The sequence below is a fragment of the Periplaneta americana genome, chromosome 16, assembly GCF_040183065.1.
Source record: "Periplaneta americana isolate PAMFEO1 chromosome 16, P.americana_PAMFEO1_priV1, whole genome shotgun sequence".
NCBI classification, from domain to species: domain Eukaryota; kingdom Metazoa; phylum Arthropoda; class Insecta; order Blattodea; family Blattidae; genus Periplaneta; species Periplaneta americana.
Window position 1 is genome coordinate 95,253,417 of NC_091132.1, and position 17,210 is coordinate 95,270,626.

At 33.5% G+C, this 17,210-nt stretch overlaps 1 protein-coding gene and 1 long non-coding RNA gene across 3 annotated transcripts in view; one reads left to right on the forward strand and one right to left on the reverse strand.

Moving 5' to 3' along the window:
• The window catches only part of LOC138690956 (aminopeptidase A-like), a 211,629-nt gene that overhangs the window by 139,189 nt on the left and 55,230 nt on the right, over nucleotides 1–17,210 (reverse strand). The window contains exon 2 of one of the 2 annotated variants that reach the window (XM_069812546.1): nucleotides 15,254–15,950. The exons of the other annotated variant lie outside the window; for it this stretch is intronic. Within the exon in view, the coding sequence (XP_069668647.1) occupies nucleotides 15,254–15,912 (659 nt within the window). The 5' untranslated portion in view covers nucleotides 15,913–15,950. The remainder of the gene's footprint in view (nucleotides 1–15,253; nucleotides 15,951–17,210) is intronic. 2 annotated transcript variants of the gene reach the window in all.
• Nucleotides 1–17,210, forward strand: part of LOC138690959 (uncharacterized) — a 1,057,789-nt gene that overhangs the window by 105,257 nt on the left and 935,322 nt on the right. The gene's annotated exons all lie outside the window — the stretch shown is intronic.

The window sequence follows — 17,210 nt, forward strand, 5'->3', positions numbered from 1 at the left end:
ATCAAGTGGGGTTGGTTCTTTTTCATATACTTCATGGCGGTGTGGTGTAGATATTTATATGCGTCATTCTCTTCAGTATTGGCTCGAGAGAGCGCAAAAATTACAGTTCCTAAAGAAAGACCAAAAGGTATTACTTATTGATAAAATAAAAGGCCTACAAAATTTTGTAGTCTCGCGATCTTTTCAGCAAGATCTCTTAGCAGGATAAAATGATTTTACTCTCTACATTTAAAGCTCTAATGCAATAGCTATACCAAGATGCTATGTCTATTGTTCGAAAGCATAGCAAACCTGACATTTTTTTTTTAATTTCACCTACAATCCACAATGACCTGAAATAGCTATTGCTTTACTCCCACATGAAAACCCCACTCATAGTCCTGACATTGTTACTTGCGTTTTCGCGCTGAAACTCAAAAACTGAAGGTGGATAGGTTCAAGAAAAAGTATTTGACATCAAAAAACATTCAGAGGGAGTAGGTTTTATTATTATGAAAGTAAATAACTTTCAAAATGTCTGGTCTTCTTCATTGAAAATAAATCTGAAAATTTTTTATTTGAACGTCTAATGAACTTAGTTTGCAGCATTTGCTGCACAAGCCACTAGTTTCATATGTATTTCCATATTCTACAGGCAAATTCAATGCCACTGATATATCTCAGGAGTAGAAAAATGATCTCGTCCTACGAGGCCACGCTAGGTTGTGGGTTTGAATCCGCTAGAGCTGATTACGTAGTTGGGTTCCTTCTGAGGTTTATCCCTGCGAATGAAAGGTAGGTACTCTCAAGGCGAATGCTCGGACTGATCTCTCCTATCGTCACTTCGCTGTCAATTTCACTCATGTTCTATAAGGTGAGTAAGAAGTATGGAACACAACTTGCTGCTTTCCTATTTTTCATTTTTTGAAACGTTACAAAAGTTAAGTCCTGTAAGGTGAAAAAAAAATTGAACAGGTTTTCGAAAACTATGTTCTTTTTTATTTACGAAAAGTAATGAAAACGAGTATAATTTTTAAATGGCATCTTGTACATATTTTTCCCTTTTTTGGGTTCTCTAGGAATCAAAAATAGATCTTTTACTGGTAGACAAGCGTGTTAATATTGACTATTATATTGTAACATTCGAAATTTACTTTTAACATAGACTCTCAACTGTCTGTTGTTCTCAGCAGAAGTCATACGACTGCAATCGCAACTGATCAAAAAAGCGCTTCAAACAATACCGGATCTACTTTTTGTTAACAAACGTACACACATTATATAATTTGCTTCATAAAATATTTTAATGATAACTGTATCAAACAATTAAGAATTGAATTTAATAAAAAAATTGGGGGATACCCGGGTCTGAACCTGGAATCTCTCGATATGAAACCGAATGTTGAGCTTACCGCTTGCATTTAATGTGATGAAGTTTCACTATTACAGTGGAAGGGAATACAGTAGCGGAGGAATCGGGAAAATTGTCTCTATACCAGCACGAACGAACGACTGTCTGAAAAACATAGTATACGACGCATACGTTAAAAATGATATTTTTTCGTAGATTTGCTACACTCTCCCTGCAGTCTTATTTCGCAAACATCCCTAATCGAAAAATAAGATTCCATTTTGAACACTTATATAGTAAATAATTATTTTACCATTTATAAACTATTTTGTAAAAGTTGCCTCAAATTTGTGATCCCAGTATAAGTGTACCAAACAGAAAAGCTTCAATGTATCAATTTATCACTTTGGAGAATAAAGGCGCCATTCATTACATAATCATAGTCACAAGCTAATAAAAACAAATTAATAAGAATAATTATACTTTATTCATTGAAGAGGATATACTGAATGGCCCGCAACATCCCCTGATCTCGATCTATAAGATTTTTTCTTGTGCAGCAGTTTGAAGTACAAGAGTTAAAACGAAAATTGGGGATGATATACAACAGATAAACTGAACAGTATTGTTGAAAACATTAATAAATTTCCAAGACACACTTATGTATTGTTTAGCAGTAAATGGGGACAGCTGTGAACTGATTTTAACACGTGACACAATTAGAACATTGTTTTTAATTTCTGTCTTTACATTCTATGCTTTGTACTAAAACAGTAGTTGAATTTCAATGGTACATATCCATTTTCTAAGTCATCGATTTTTTTTTATCTATAAAACAATGTAGTTCTGTATTTTCTGTGATCTGAAAAGAATAAAAAATGAAAAGATAGTACATGTACTACTAGAAAACAGACTCCTTGGCACACTCTTTATAAATGTAAATCATATTTTTATGTGTACAATATATGTTGATTTTATCTTCGATAGATTATCCACAAAACAGTATTTTTCGATTATCTCAAAACTTTAAAAAGTGGACTTAGTTCCTTTCAACAATAACCGATTCAAATGTTGATTCAGAATTAACACTATATTAATGTGAAATATTTGATAATTATAATGACTAGGATGGTCGTGCATTTATTGTCTCATATGAGATGTTTTAAGTGTCCTGGTTCAACATTTTCAGACATTTCGTGCGTAACTTCATTAGTATAATTAAATGTTAATGTTTTTGTTCATACTGTAAATTGTGATAAGTGTCTTAATATAATTTTATTTTTACTACATCTTATTTCACGTTTTGAAGATATATGTTTCAAATTTGAGAATATTATGTAAATTGTTTTATTGTGTCAAACTACATTTAAAAAACGCTTGCAAACAATTTTCTCAACATTTAGTCTTCTTAAACCACACCAGGAGTGCTATAGCAACATTTTTCTTTCTAACAAAATGTCATAGCCTATCTCCTATGTGCTAGCAAACTGCAACGACCAGTGAGCCGCCACTGATATTACCATTTAGAGAAACGTACTTGGTCTCCTCTGATACTCGTGTTGTAATCGTGTTCTCATTGCTATGGCTAATTTTCCTTTCAGTTCTTGCTGAGCTAAAAACATTAATCTCTTGAATATGCAAGAGAAAGTAGGAATGAAACCTTCAAACAATATAACTTTATAATTTAGCAATAAAACGCAATGATGCTTAACATTTTTTGTGAAATGTTTTCTGGTCCATACGTTAAGAGGTTACGAATAGTTCTCATGGCTCGAGGTCCATCGAAGGCCTCAGGTCTATCCATAGCTGATTGCTTCTCACCAAAAGAATCCGCAATTCCATCCAGACGAATTCTCTGAAATATGTAGTGCATAAAACGGTTCTTGAGCAAGTTTTATTTGAGTGTATAAAGTATGTTTTAGTCCTTCACGGTGAATTTGATCAACTGATCAGAAATAGACTTTTGGATATTCCGTGTCCTGAAACTTGACATATCCAACGTTTCAGAACTACATACAGATTCCATCATCAGGGCCGATGGGGGTAGCCTACTCTGTTGGGCTCGTTACGAATGGAATGACTATCAACTTCAGTTTACAGCATAGTTCCGAAGCGCTGAGTAAGATTCTTACTTATAATTAGTGATTCTGAACTTAGGAAGATTCAGTATTAAAAATAAAATTTGAAGACGATATGTTTTATGTAGGAAGACCTTTGCATAGCAAGTATGAGGAATTTGGTTTTATTCTTAGAAAAGTTGAAAATAAAAACTGCGCAAAATGTAAACTTTTGAACTCGTTAATTTACTTCTATGATAAGAAATTTATTATACCTCGTAGAAAATCGTATGAAAATTAGTTTTTCTACGCGATATAAATTACGTGCAATTTACGTATAATATGTATCATGTAATTTATATGGCCAACCCTGGGAACGATTAAGCCTTGGTTTTTCTGAACCGACGCATGCATCGACGCATGGCACTGGCATCAAAGTGTTAACAGATGTATTTTCTAGATTTTCCAGTTGAAATTCTTGAAAATAATAAATAACTGAAGAAACTTATAAAAATTACAGTGAAATTGTCTTTATTAAGAAACACGCCAAAATATATTGTATGATTTTATCCTGATTCGTCTTATTTAATCATAACCCTACAAATTGTTTGTGAGTGAGCACTGGGCCCAACGAGACTGCACAGGCAGCCAGTATTCCACCACCAGCACCAGCACCAGACAGATTAGTTTAAAACTAGAAATAACGGTACAGACAACAACAAAGAGAATATCAAGTAGGTCGCATTCCTTTGCTATTCATACTGTAAAAGCTAACGTGGAGGAATCACCGAACTATTTGAAAAAAAATGTAAGAATCTGTATGTGGCGGCCTTTAGATAGATTCGGACTTTTTTATTAAAAAAAATAAAAAAGTCTCATAAAATATAATTTCGCTCGTATTTCACAGAAACATATACATTTCGTATTCTATATTCATTTGGGCAATTTATCTACTATGGTCTTATTCTTAACATGCTTTTAAGCCCCGGCGGAGCTCAGTCAGTTGAGACGCTTGCATGCTGATTTGGAGTTGTGCCCGGGCGTGGGTTCGATTCCCGCTTGGGCGGATTGCCTGGTTGGGGTTTTTCCCGAGTTTCCCCAATCGTAAGGCGAATGTCAGGTAATTTATGGCGAATCCTCAGCCTCATCTCGCCAAATAACGTCTCGCTAAATAAGCGAGCGGTTGATACAGCATCGTTAAATAACCAAGTAAAGGAAACATGCTTTTAAACATAAAATTACTTATTTTAACAGCATTTCGGCACATTTAGTATTTATGGCGATTGCGACAATCTATCAACTATACCAATATTATATAAAAGACGAAATTTAAACATACGTACAGCCCTCATATTGTACAAGACATTAATTAGATCAGCAATGATGTATGCTTGGGAACATGCACTATTGTCCACGCCTGTGAAGTTTTCTCTCAACTCATTATGAGCAAATGCTGGGTAACTACCGATACTGGACCCTGGACTCATTTCACCGGCATTATCATCTTCACTTCATTCAGTCGCTAAATAACCTGAGATGTTAATACAGTGTCGTAAATTAACCCACTAAAAAAAAAAAAAACATGCACTATTACTGCTCATAAGAAAATTCAAATATTTGAAAACAGTTGCGAGAGTAATTCTAGTTGGTTTAATTCACGAGGAATTACTAATCTGAACAATTTATTGATTAATAATATTCCGTACATATGCAAAAACGTACACTAGTAATTAATTCTACATCTTGATTACATAATTTCTAACACTATATCACTTAGGAATATAATTTATGGTGATCACTTTAACGAGTTAATATTGAACTAACGTAGCTAAGTTTATAAATACCTAGTTAGCACTTCGTACCGAGAGAAGCGAGACAGAACCAGGGATTGAAAAACAACGACGCGGTGAAGAATGTGCGGAGATCAACAAAACATACGAAGCGAGCATATGGAAAGAAAACAGATAAGAGCGGCTTAAGTACAAGTGTAATAAAGTCAAGTGTCACGAGTAAAAATTAAAGTAATTCGGGAAATTAATTAATTAAGCTTAGGGGGAAGGAAGATCAGTGCCGATATGGAAAGTGAAAGTGTTTCTGTGAGCGCATGGGCTGAAATGGGGAGAATTGAAGAGAAGAAAAAAGAAGAGTTTATAACAGAAATGGCTGAAGTGAATGTTTCTGGTCCAGAGACGGTTAAATGTGTAGTAAGTAAAATAAATAATACATTGGAGGAGTATAATAGGAAGTTAAGTGATACGTTAGAGAGAATGAAAATAGGCGAGAAGTATGGTGGAGGAGGCTAGCTAGGATAGCGAAGCATAGTATGTAGAAAATAAGTGAGATCAGAAAATGGAATGTACACAAGAAACAGACATAACAACGAACATAATGGATAATGGTGTAGTAAGGTTTAGTAACAAGTATTATTAGAAACAAAGAGTGTTCGATATAAGTGAATTGGAAATCAAGTAATGCATTGAAAAAGTGTCAATTTTGAATGAAGTCAAAAAGAGGAGAGTATAACAGAATTTACAGTAGATTGGAACAAAAAACGAGAGACTACAGTAAATAGAGAATGAGTGTAGGAGAATGAAAAGGATACAGAAATGAGATAAGCTAATGTTAATACGAGGTATGAATCTAAATTGTAAGAGCGTGTACATCTGTGATGAATGTAATAGTGGCACCGGATACAAAATTGTGAGGTCCACTTTACATAGATGTAATTGATGACATCAAATATATCATATCATATCATATCATATCATATCATATCATATCATATCATATCATATCATATCATATCATATCATATCATATCATATCATATCATATCATATCATATCATATCATATCATATCATATCATATATCGTATCGTATCGTATTGTATCGTATCGTGTATCGTATCGTATATCGTATCGTGTATCGTATCGTATATGTGTATCGTGTATCGTATCGTATATGTGTATCGTGTATCGTATATCATAACATATCATATATCATACCATATCATATCATATATCATACCGTATCATATATCATATCATATCATATATGATATATCATATATATCATATTATCATATCATATATCATATCATATCATATCATATCATATCATATCATATCATATCATATCATATATCATATCATTAATATATCATAATTACCTACTTATAAACTTAGTTCAATATTAAGATGCGAAAGTGATCACCATAAATAATAATATTCCTTAGTAATAATTCACTAGTTCATAGTTTGGGTAATTAAAATTCAGCTTTAGATAAAAAGAGAAAATCTAGAAGAACGCTCCACGTTCTGGCTTCAAATGACACTGTATAAACAAGCATTTATTTTAATCTAGCTTGGAATGACACTGTATAGACATGCATTTAATTTAATCTAGCTTGGAATGACGCTGTGTAGATATGCATTTCATTTAATACGGCTTGGAATGACACTGTATAGACATGCATTTAATTTAATATAGCTTGGAATGACACTGTATAGACATACATTTGATTTAATCTAGCTTGGAATGACGCTGTGTAGACATGCATTTCATTTAATATAGCTTGGAATGACACTGTATAGACATGCATTTAATTTCATCTAGCTTGGAATGACACTGCATAGACACGCATTTAATTTAATCTAGCCGTTGTACATGACCTAAGAGGCTTAGACTGAAGCGTAGTTGAACATTAGGTTACAAATAAGATTAATATAAATGTTTTAATATACTTTCTATCTGTTTCAGGACGATGTATTCTTAATAACTAATAACTATAATTGCTTTTAAATAAACAAAGAAAGAAGCTCTTAAGGTGCTGAATGATGTTCATACTCGAACATTTAATACAGTCACGTCAAAAGCTAATTAGGTTAGTCGTCAGTACTACTCATCCTGTCCTTGGCTTTCCGTGGTTCCCTAGGGCGCTAAGACAAATGTCAGGAGTGTAAATTTTCTAAATTTGTCATTTACTCTTCAATGGGTTCTTACTTCTTCGGGTATTGGGTCTTTGCCACCGTCAATCTTGTGATCTGCTTGGCCAAACACTCTCCAGGCTCTTAAGTGTGCTCTTAAAATTGTATAGAAAGTTATGAACATTATGTTAATTCATTAATAATAATTACAGCAACACATTCAAATGGCTGACAGCTCTGTATCTGCTTTCAGTAAACCCATAAGAAAAATTATCTTCTGTTTATAGTAAAACGTATTTTTTTTACAGGGGAAATAAATAAATTGTTTGTTCACAGGACTAATAGCTTTAGCAACCGGGGTGCCTTGTTCTAATAAATGCACTGATTTTTAATTAGCAGAGAGGCATGAGATAATTATTCTTCTTGCCATTATAATTAACTCTGATTCCATCCCTATTTGATTGATTGATTGGAGATTGATTGATTTATTGATTTATTTCTGGAGGTTGATTGACTGACTTCTGACACCTACAAATATGGTCGATGAAAGCCTCTCGACTTAATCTGGCATTATGGGAAATTTAACAGCTGACATGTTGGTGCCTAAAGATGGAATTCATCAACTTCGATAACAGAATAATAGACCAGGATGAGCTGCTGCCAAGAAGTCAAAAGGAGAATAGCAATGGCAAAGGAAGCTTTTAATAGAAAAAGGAGCATCTTCTGCGGAGCTCTGGAGAAAGAACTAAGGAAGAGACTAGTGAAGTGGTTTGTGTGGAGTGTAGCATTGTATGGGGCAGAAACATGGACATTACGACGAAGTGATGAGAAGCGACTAGAAGCATTTGAAATGTGGATATGGAGAAGAATGGAGCGTCTGATATGGACAGAGTAAGAAACGAACTTGTGTTGGAAAGAGTGGATGAAGAAAAATGATTCTGAAACTGATCAGAAACAGAAAAAGGAATTGATTGGGTCACTGGCTGAGAAGAAACTGTCTACTGAAGAATGTACTAGAAGGAATGGTGAAAGGGAGAAGAATTCGTGGCAGAAGAAGATATCAGATGATAGACGACATTAAGATATATGGATCATATGCGGAGACAAAGAGGAAGGCAGAAAATAGGAAAGACTGAAGAAAGTTGGGTTTGCAGTGAAAGACCTGCCCTTGGGTAGAACACTATGAATGAATGAATGATTGAGGATTAACATTATTTTTAAGTGGATCCTTCTTATTCATAGTACATTATTATGGAAACACTAGTAATGCCCCACTTCGATTATTGTGATTTTCTACTGACTGACCTCAATGTCAACCAGTCGCAAAAATTACAACGTGTTCATAATTCTTGTGTTCGCTTCGTCTGCGATGTCCGTCGCGCAGACCACATTACCCCATCCTTCCAAACTCTAAACTGGCTACGGCTTAACGAACGTAGAAATTTTCATTCTCTTGTTCTCCTTTTCCAAATCCTTCACACTTCTACACCTACCTACCTCGCCTCCTGTTTCAGTTACCTGTCATCATATCATAATCTCTTCACACGCACAGAAAATAGCCGCATACTAGCCATACCAACACATAAGACATCATCGTATTCATCATCATACACAATCTCGCTCTCGCGCTTGTGGAATACCCTTCCCAGTGACATCAGAGACTGTCGGAATTTAGTAGCGTTCAAAAGCAAGCTTATTAAGCATTTTCTTGCTGTGTAGAGTAGGTTTAATTTGTACTTAATCACCAAAAGAATTGCTTCTCTCTTCTTAACTTTTACAATAAACTGTCTAACTTTTATTAATCAGATAATCTTTTAGTACTTTGATTTTTATTGTATTTGTAAATTTAATATTAATTGTAATTATAATTGTAATTGTATTCTTAATATTGTAGTTGTAATCCCCTGGTAGAGAGCAAGAGAAGGCCTGATGGCCTTATCTCTACCAGGTTAAATAAATAAATAAATAAAAATTATTTTTCTCATAAATTCTCCAATACACAACATAGGTAATACAAATTTACTTTCTTTACTAAAGGAGCCTTGCTAAGAATTTTCCATCATTCTCAGTAGAATCTGAGGTCATATAATAATTTCTAGATGAAACAAACTATCAAATTATGTAAATTATATTATAAACTAAAGAAAAGTCGAAATAATTACATTAATTTTACATTTACTACAGTGTTAGCGAGCCTAATCACACAAACTTACTGATAACACAAACCACAACCGAAAGAAAGAACAGAGAACAGACCGCTATCCCCACTTATCCTTGACCAATTCACTCGTTTTCACTGACCTACAAAGCGATTAGCCAGCTCATTACACTACAATGCACTCAGTTCGCTTGCATGCTGTTGAACCTACATCCCTTTAGAAAGCGTTGTAGAGGTTAGACCAGTGGTTCCCAAAGTGTGGGTCTCGACCCTCGGGAGTCGTGTAAATGGCTGAGGAAGGTCGCGAAATGATTTACAAAATAAATATAAAAAATGATTAATTAACAAACATTTATTTTATATTTAGAAATATAAACAAAATTGGGGTATAGTTCAAAAGTAATTTTGGGAACTTGTCTTCATGCATTCGTTCAATATGTTCTTTCCAGTCTTCTTTACATTGTAATAATTTATCATTGAGGTTAAAATCTTAAGTTCAGCACGTATGTCTTCAGATCTTTTATGATCTGAGAGAGTAAACCCCGCAACCGATCAAAAAATCTCATCTCTGCAGCCTCTATCTTCCTTCTGTCTGATTTATTCAAAGTCCAGTTCTCGCTGCCGTATGTGAGCATAGGGACTGACATAACTTTACAAAATTTAAGTTGTGTGGACTTCAAAGTTTATAAGTTAACTTATATCGTTTTTCTGGCAGTATGATACATTGCACCCTAGGTAATTGAAGGAGTTAACTTGTTCGATTATTTTGCCTTCTATGACTAATTTAGTTCTTAAATGGTATTTACCTATGAAGTCATAGTTTTGGTTTTGGCTGATGATATCTTTAAATTATATAATTTTATTATATTTATAAGTTTATTTGTTGCTAATTGCAAGCCGTCTTCCGAATCATTAAAAATGACCAGATCATCAGCAAACAAAATAGTATTTAAAATGCGATTATTAATAATAAAATCCTTAAAAGGTATACTTTGCCATTCACGAATGACTGCGTCAATATAAATGTTAAAAAGTGTTGGAGATGAAGGGCAACCTTGTTTCATTTCCTGATTTACATATATTTCGTTTCCATTTTTTCCAGTTTCCATACTTATGGATGTATTTACACATAAACTCTATACAACTTTAATTATATGACTTGGAAATCCTTTATTTGTCATTATAGTCCACAGCTTGTTCCGTAATACTCTATAAAATGCCTTTTCTAAATTAGACGGAGTATAAGTAGATCTTACAATAGATGGGAAGATCAATTTCTCTGAGAAGGAACGGACCAAATGGCCCAAATCTTGATGGTGATGATGATGATGATGATGATGATGATGATGATGATATAAACAAAACTGAACATAAAAATAAAATATTGTTTCAGTAGTTGTAAAGTAAATAATAATTATTGCTATAAAATAAATGTGCCTGTTTTTCAGAGAGTACCTTTCTAAATCTAAACTCTGTATTCAATATACACACACACGCACGCACTCACACACACAGTGATATTTTGAAGTTCAAGGAGATTTCTCGCTTTTCTTTTGATCGCAATCATATACGAGAAACTTGTTTTGCATAAATACGAGGTTGCAAATATTATTGAAAATGTATGAGCTTCTTTTGTAAGCTCGAGATATTCTTGAAAAACTGATCTACGCTATGCGAAAAAATAGTCTAGTTTCAACATTGTCAGTAGGTACACGTTTCAATGAGCTTTCCTTATTTTTTTGTTGGAATTTCAGTCAGTTGAACGTAACTGTCTATGAAAACGGATTCAGTATGTCGTAATTGTTTTGAGTTTCTTCCGAGAAGTGCTCAAAAGCTGTTGCTCAAACTTGTGAAAACTTAATTACATGTCAATAAAAACTAACTCGGTATTTGTCGTATAATGATAAACTTTCCATGAGTTCTCTAATACAGTCCAGAGGTTAATTAAATCTCTTTTTTCCAAGTTTCTTCATAAATCGGTTGATTGTTATTCCTGGCTATTATTGAGTTAACATTCTAGCCTTGCACATTACTATTCGAGAAGTTTAAGTGTTCTAAAATATCAGCAAAAATCAGTCTAAGAAGCCAAAGAGAACTGAAAAATAAATTTGAATATTCTGATTAGGTAAGCTTACCGATACAAAGTTCTGCTCTTAACTGAAAAACTCTATTACTCCCAGTGTTGTCAACACGATTCCTAAAACCTGCTAAGATACAGTGCAGAAACCGCTAAATTGCTATATTGCCAATGTAAAATAAGACTTTTACCGCTCTGCCTATTAAAAATACAAATTTCATAAATTTACCCTGAAAAACGCTGGATCTAGCGGGAAAACCGCTAAATTGGGAAAACTGATTACTCCACGGCAATGGTTCTAAGTGCTAGATATGATGTTTACGTAATATTTCATCCCACTGTTACACCATTAGCTACTACTATTTTGGTTGTTCTTTGGGTAGTATCCACTCGTTTAGAGTATAATTATTGTTATTTTCGATAGGGTTAAATACCGATCCAGCAAAATTCTTGCCCTAAAGTGGGTCACGCCATAAAAAAAGTTTGGGAACCACTGCGCTAGACAGTGAATCGCGTTAGAGAATTTAGGCATTTGAAATCAGAAGATATGAATTTAATTCGCTGAAAATGTGCTTTAACAACAATAAATTCAGAGTATCAGAGTACAATTTCCTGAAGGGAATGGGCAATTTCCTTCGTTTGGTTACACTTCGATTAACTTCACTGTAACTAAGGAATGGAATTAAAAAATGTCCACTGATCATTTTATGACTTCTTTACTGTATTAACATTAGAAAATTACCTGGTTGACTAGTAGGCTTCGGACAATGAAGAATACCACTTCGAAACTAGGCGGCCAGTAATTATCTAATGTTAACACAGTAAGGACATTATAAAGTTTATCGGTGATTATAAAAGTGTTAAAAGTTTATATCCAACAATGATAAAATATGCCATTTTTGCTCTAAATTATCTAAAAGAATCGGACCCATAGCCTTCGAAAATGTACATTCCGCTAATTATATCGAGGAAAAATAGTCTATTTTTATTATTTAGGTCCGCGTTACAATAATTTTTACTCCATTTGTATTGTATTTTGGTCCAGGGAAATACTCGTCTTTTAGAAAAATACTGGTCAACTTCCTATTCACAGATTTCTATTCGTAATACCATTTTTGGCCCAGAAAAATACTCATCTTTAAAGCAAAAATGGCATAAGAACTGCCACGGATTGTGCACTTTAACTTTAGCACGGTTTGACGCTTCGATTTCTTATTCACAAGAAGTTTTGCGTTATGCTGACCACAAGGTCATGGATTCCCGCTACCTATGAATGCCTAATATTGGTTTAAAATCTTCGCATTTAAGAGGAGAGATCTCAATTCTTGAGGTATTCACGGTTTTGATTAATGTAATAAAATCTCTTTGTGTTCAGTCGATGAATACACAGTTTCGATAATATATTCGTACATGCATAATTGTTCGTTGAATTAAAGGCCAGTGTTTTCTTTACGCAATCAAATGAAAATTTAAAAAAATTATCAAAGTTTCTCTGTCTTCTCGTTCGTGGCAAATAAAGATAAGATAGCTTCGTTTCCCAGTACAGTTCACATCTGTCAGATTAGATAATTCTGAAGTCAATATACCAGTAATGAAATTGTTACGCCTTAAATGGGTTTGTTCATAGTAAAAAATCAAACTGCATTGTAAATAGAAACGTGCATGAGTGCACCTAAGTAGTAAATTCATTCATTAAAATTGAAAAAGTTACGTCTTGAAAATAATCTATCGTATTGCCTGTTTCTTAAAATAAATTATCTATAGTAATGTCACAAGAGGTCTGAGACTTGCCCATAAATCCACGAGCGAAGCGAGTGGATTTGGGAAATATAAGGCCTCGAGTGACATTAGGACTATTTCGTGAATAAAATAAAAATGTAAATAATATATCCCTAAAATTCGCTCACAAAATGTTAATAATTGTATATTTATGAATACTTAACCTATTCAGATATTGTGAAGTCGAAATAGATGAATAACGATTACTGCAATAAAGAAATTGAATGTTATTCAGTAGTGCCAATTGAGAAAAGCGAAATACAGGTTTAAAAATGTTAATTACATTTAGTGCGCTTTTCTCTTGTTATTACAACAGAAACACGTTTTCATTATCTGCTGAAATCATGATTTAATTTAAACATTTTATAGTATAATTACAAATAACCTGATTAATACATTAATTAAATGAACAATCGTTATGAAGGAGTGCCATTTTCTTTAGTAACAATGGACATGGCATTAAAAGATGAAGATGTAGATGTGAAAGTAGGGTTTCGCACTTTATTTAGTACAATGGATTCATACTAATCTATTTACGCAGAAACAGTTGGGGACACTGACCAAACAAAAGAACGACCATGCGATAAATTGATAGTGATAAATCTAGCTGCAGAAATTATCGCGATGTATGACTGTGATTGGTTGGAATTCAAAATTTCATTACACTTCATTGGCCGAAAATGGAATGACGTCTTATAAACGAACTAGTCAGTGTAAGTTTTATTATAGTAAATGGATTTTATTAATTTAAAATTAAATTGTTATTCCAAAAAATTAAGATTTAGAAATTTGGAAATATGATTTTTTAAATCTTACCTACACGAAGTGCTTGAATGATTCCGTAACAGTAAACTTCATTATATACTCATTTTATTTTAAAATTATTGACTAAATTAATATAATTAAAGTAAATTACAATTTTTATAGAGCTTGATTATAATTATTTTCTAATTATATATTATAATATGTCTTTTCAACTGATAATTATTTTTCAAATATGCTTTAAGCCTAAAATAATGGCCCCATGTGGAAAATTCCCATATACAGAGTAAAATGTATTATGAATAATAAGATATTAGAAAGAATAAACAAACTATGGCTAACTGTTAAATTAAATCTAGAAGAAATACACAATTCAGTAGGCCAATCTGCATAACCGAGAACTAATTCAATCTGTTACAAAACTTGCTGTTATATGTTACATAACACTCTAGATTCTGGAATATCTGTACTCTGTTACGAAAGCAAAGCTTTGAAGATTTAAGATAAAAGATAAAGTAGACGGATAGTAAAAACGAAATTCAAATATCATGAAATAATTTAGTATTCGACCAGCTTTAGTCCACATTTGTAATTATCAATTAAATTGAAAAAAAAAAATGGTTTCCATTACAATACCTGCAGAAGCGCCGAGTTATCTTTCATAAGGTAACATGGTTTACAATATGCAATAAAATTATGCGTTGCTGTGATTTAACAGGTTCTAAAACCTGATACATACTGTACATAAAACTAAGATATACAAGAAACATATTATAGTATTTTAATATGAAATTGTATTAGCCAATTAATATCAAATTTATACAATAATTAAGCTTATGTATCAACAAGAAGTCGTCATTATTGACCTGGTTTCCGATGCTCTCGCATTAGCTGTTCCCATGACCGCTATGTTGACGTAAATAACAGGGAATGAAGGTTAGTGACAATGTGACGGACCATGACCTTCATACCAAGCTGATACATTCTCATGCAGTTAATTAAGCATTGCTAAGTGCTGGATAGAAACCAGCGTGTAATAAATACCAACAATTTACATATACAAAACATACAAACATATTCTTAAAGACAAACAAAACTACTTTCTAATTAAATTATTGTTAGTAACTCTTGACATCTATACTTAAAAGATTTCAGTACGAACCTCTTTTCCTGTGTGACGGGATCTGTGTAAATACTGCGATAAAATCCAACGATTTTTCCAGTTAAATTTCCTCTGAATTGCAGCCGAAGATTGTAGAATCCAGGATGCAGTTCTGAGCCATCATTCACTCGTATTACCCAGAATTCATTAGGCTTATATTCGAAAGCATCTCGAATGTCAATTTCTGTCTCTTCGCCGGTCCTTTTCTTTTTAGTACGGTCACTTTCCGTGTCATTTTGTACTGTTAACCTACTGAGTTTAGTCTCGTAGATGTCTAGGAACTTTGTATTCACTAAAAGAAACGATCGCGTGGCCTTGACTTGAATCTGTATGTTCACGTTGCCTTTGAAAGTGAAGTTGTTGAGGTCGGGCTGTAGGATCAGGTCGTAGTGAAGGGGATCCGTGTCTGGCGGCAGGCGATAATCCGACGCCCATGGCTCCTTGCTGGCGGACTCCATATCACTGAACGCGTGTGAGACTTGGGCCACCTCGCTGTTGATCTCCCCCGCTGAGACGAAACACGCACTGAAGTGGCTTCGTAACAGAATTATCGCCACTACGAGGCAGCAACTCAGCACTGCCAACACTAGACTCGTGCCCACCAAGAAGTAGAACAGTTTGCCTCTCCTGATGCCGGGTTGGATTCTCGTAGTAACCATGTTTATAGTAAACGCAGTGTTCTTTGAATAATTATACTCTGAAATCGATGTAATCACAAGATTAGAATAAAAAATCCTTCAAATTCAGGATCTCTACACTATTTTAACGAACTAAGAACTCAGGCGCAGTTTTTTTTTTTTTTTTAATGTTTTCTAATTCCGTGTAAGGCATGGAAATTTGTCCCTTAAGGGGTTAGGTACAGCTTACGCAGTAAAATTTTGGAAATATTAAACATTTTTTTCTTCCATTACTGTATCTTGTACAATAATGGAAAATAGTACGTGTAAAACACTGTCCTGCTATATGAAAAAAATATTTTTACGATTTAAAAAAATTATTTACATTTTTTTTTTTTTTTTTTTTTTTTCAAAATTCAGTTCACTGTGCAGTGATGAAGCGTTTCCCTCATAACTCGAAAACTATCCAACATTCTCTGATAAAATTTTTTGAATGCATTTATGCATGTCATATCTACAATATGGTGCAAGATGACTTCTCTACCTTTGATAGATTGTCTGATAAAAAATATTTGTAGTTGAAAGAGCATAATATTGTAAACCTGGGTTTCAGCAATATAATAAAAGCGAGAGAACATGAAAAGGTTACCAAGTTTATGAGTTATGAGGAGAAACGCTTCATCACTGCACAGTGAACTGCCACAATTCTGAATTTTGGAAAAAAATATATAAATAATTTTTTTATCTTAAAAATATTTTTTCTTATAGCAGAAGGACAGTGTTTTACACATACCAATTTTCATTATTGTACAATATACAGTAATGGAGGAAAAAATGTTTAATATTTCCAAAATTTTACTGCTATGAGCTGTACTAACCCCTTAAGTGCTGTCATTAGGATGATCTGCAATTATATTATTGTATCTAATGATCTAATGATTATATGTATTTTATTATCACGGAGAAGCATATGGAGATCCTTCGTCACTGCAGTCATAAGGTACGTGTTATCTCTTTGTTCATAAGCGGAATTCGAATACTAAGAATGATAACAGACTACAAAGAGAAGATCTATAGGAAGATCTATGAAGGGATAGAATTGAGACCGGAACAGAGCCTATGGTTTAAATATTGAAAAGAAGAAGAAGAAGAAGAAGAAGAAGAAGAAGAAGAAGAAGAAGATCTCTTTGGTACGAAGGAATTACAAAACCTCGAATGGTGGATTAGCAACTCCGGAGATAACTTAATAGTGACTCAGAAAATCCCATTACGACCTGTAGACCTACAGATGAATGCCAGACAGGGAATCTAGTCTCGCCCTAAACGTCCCGACGGAAAAT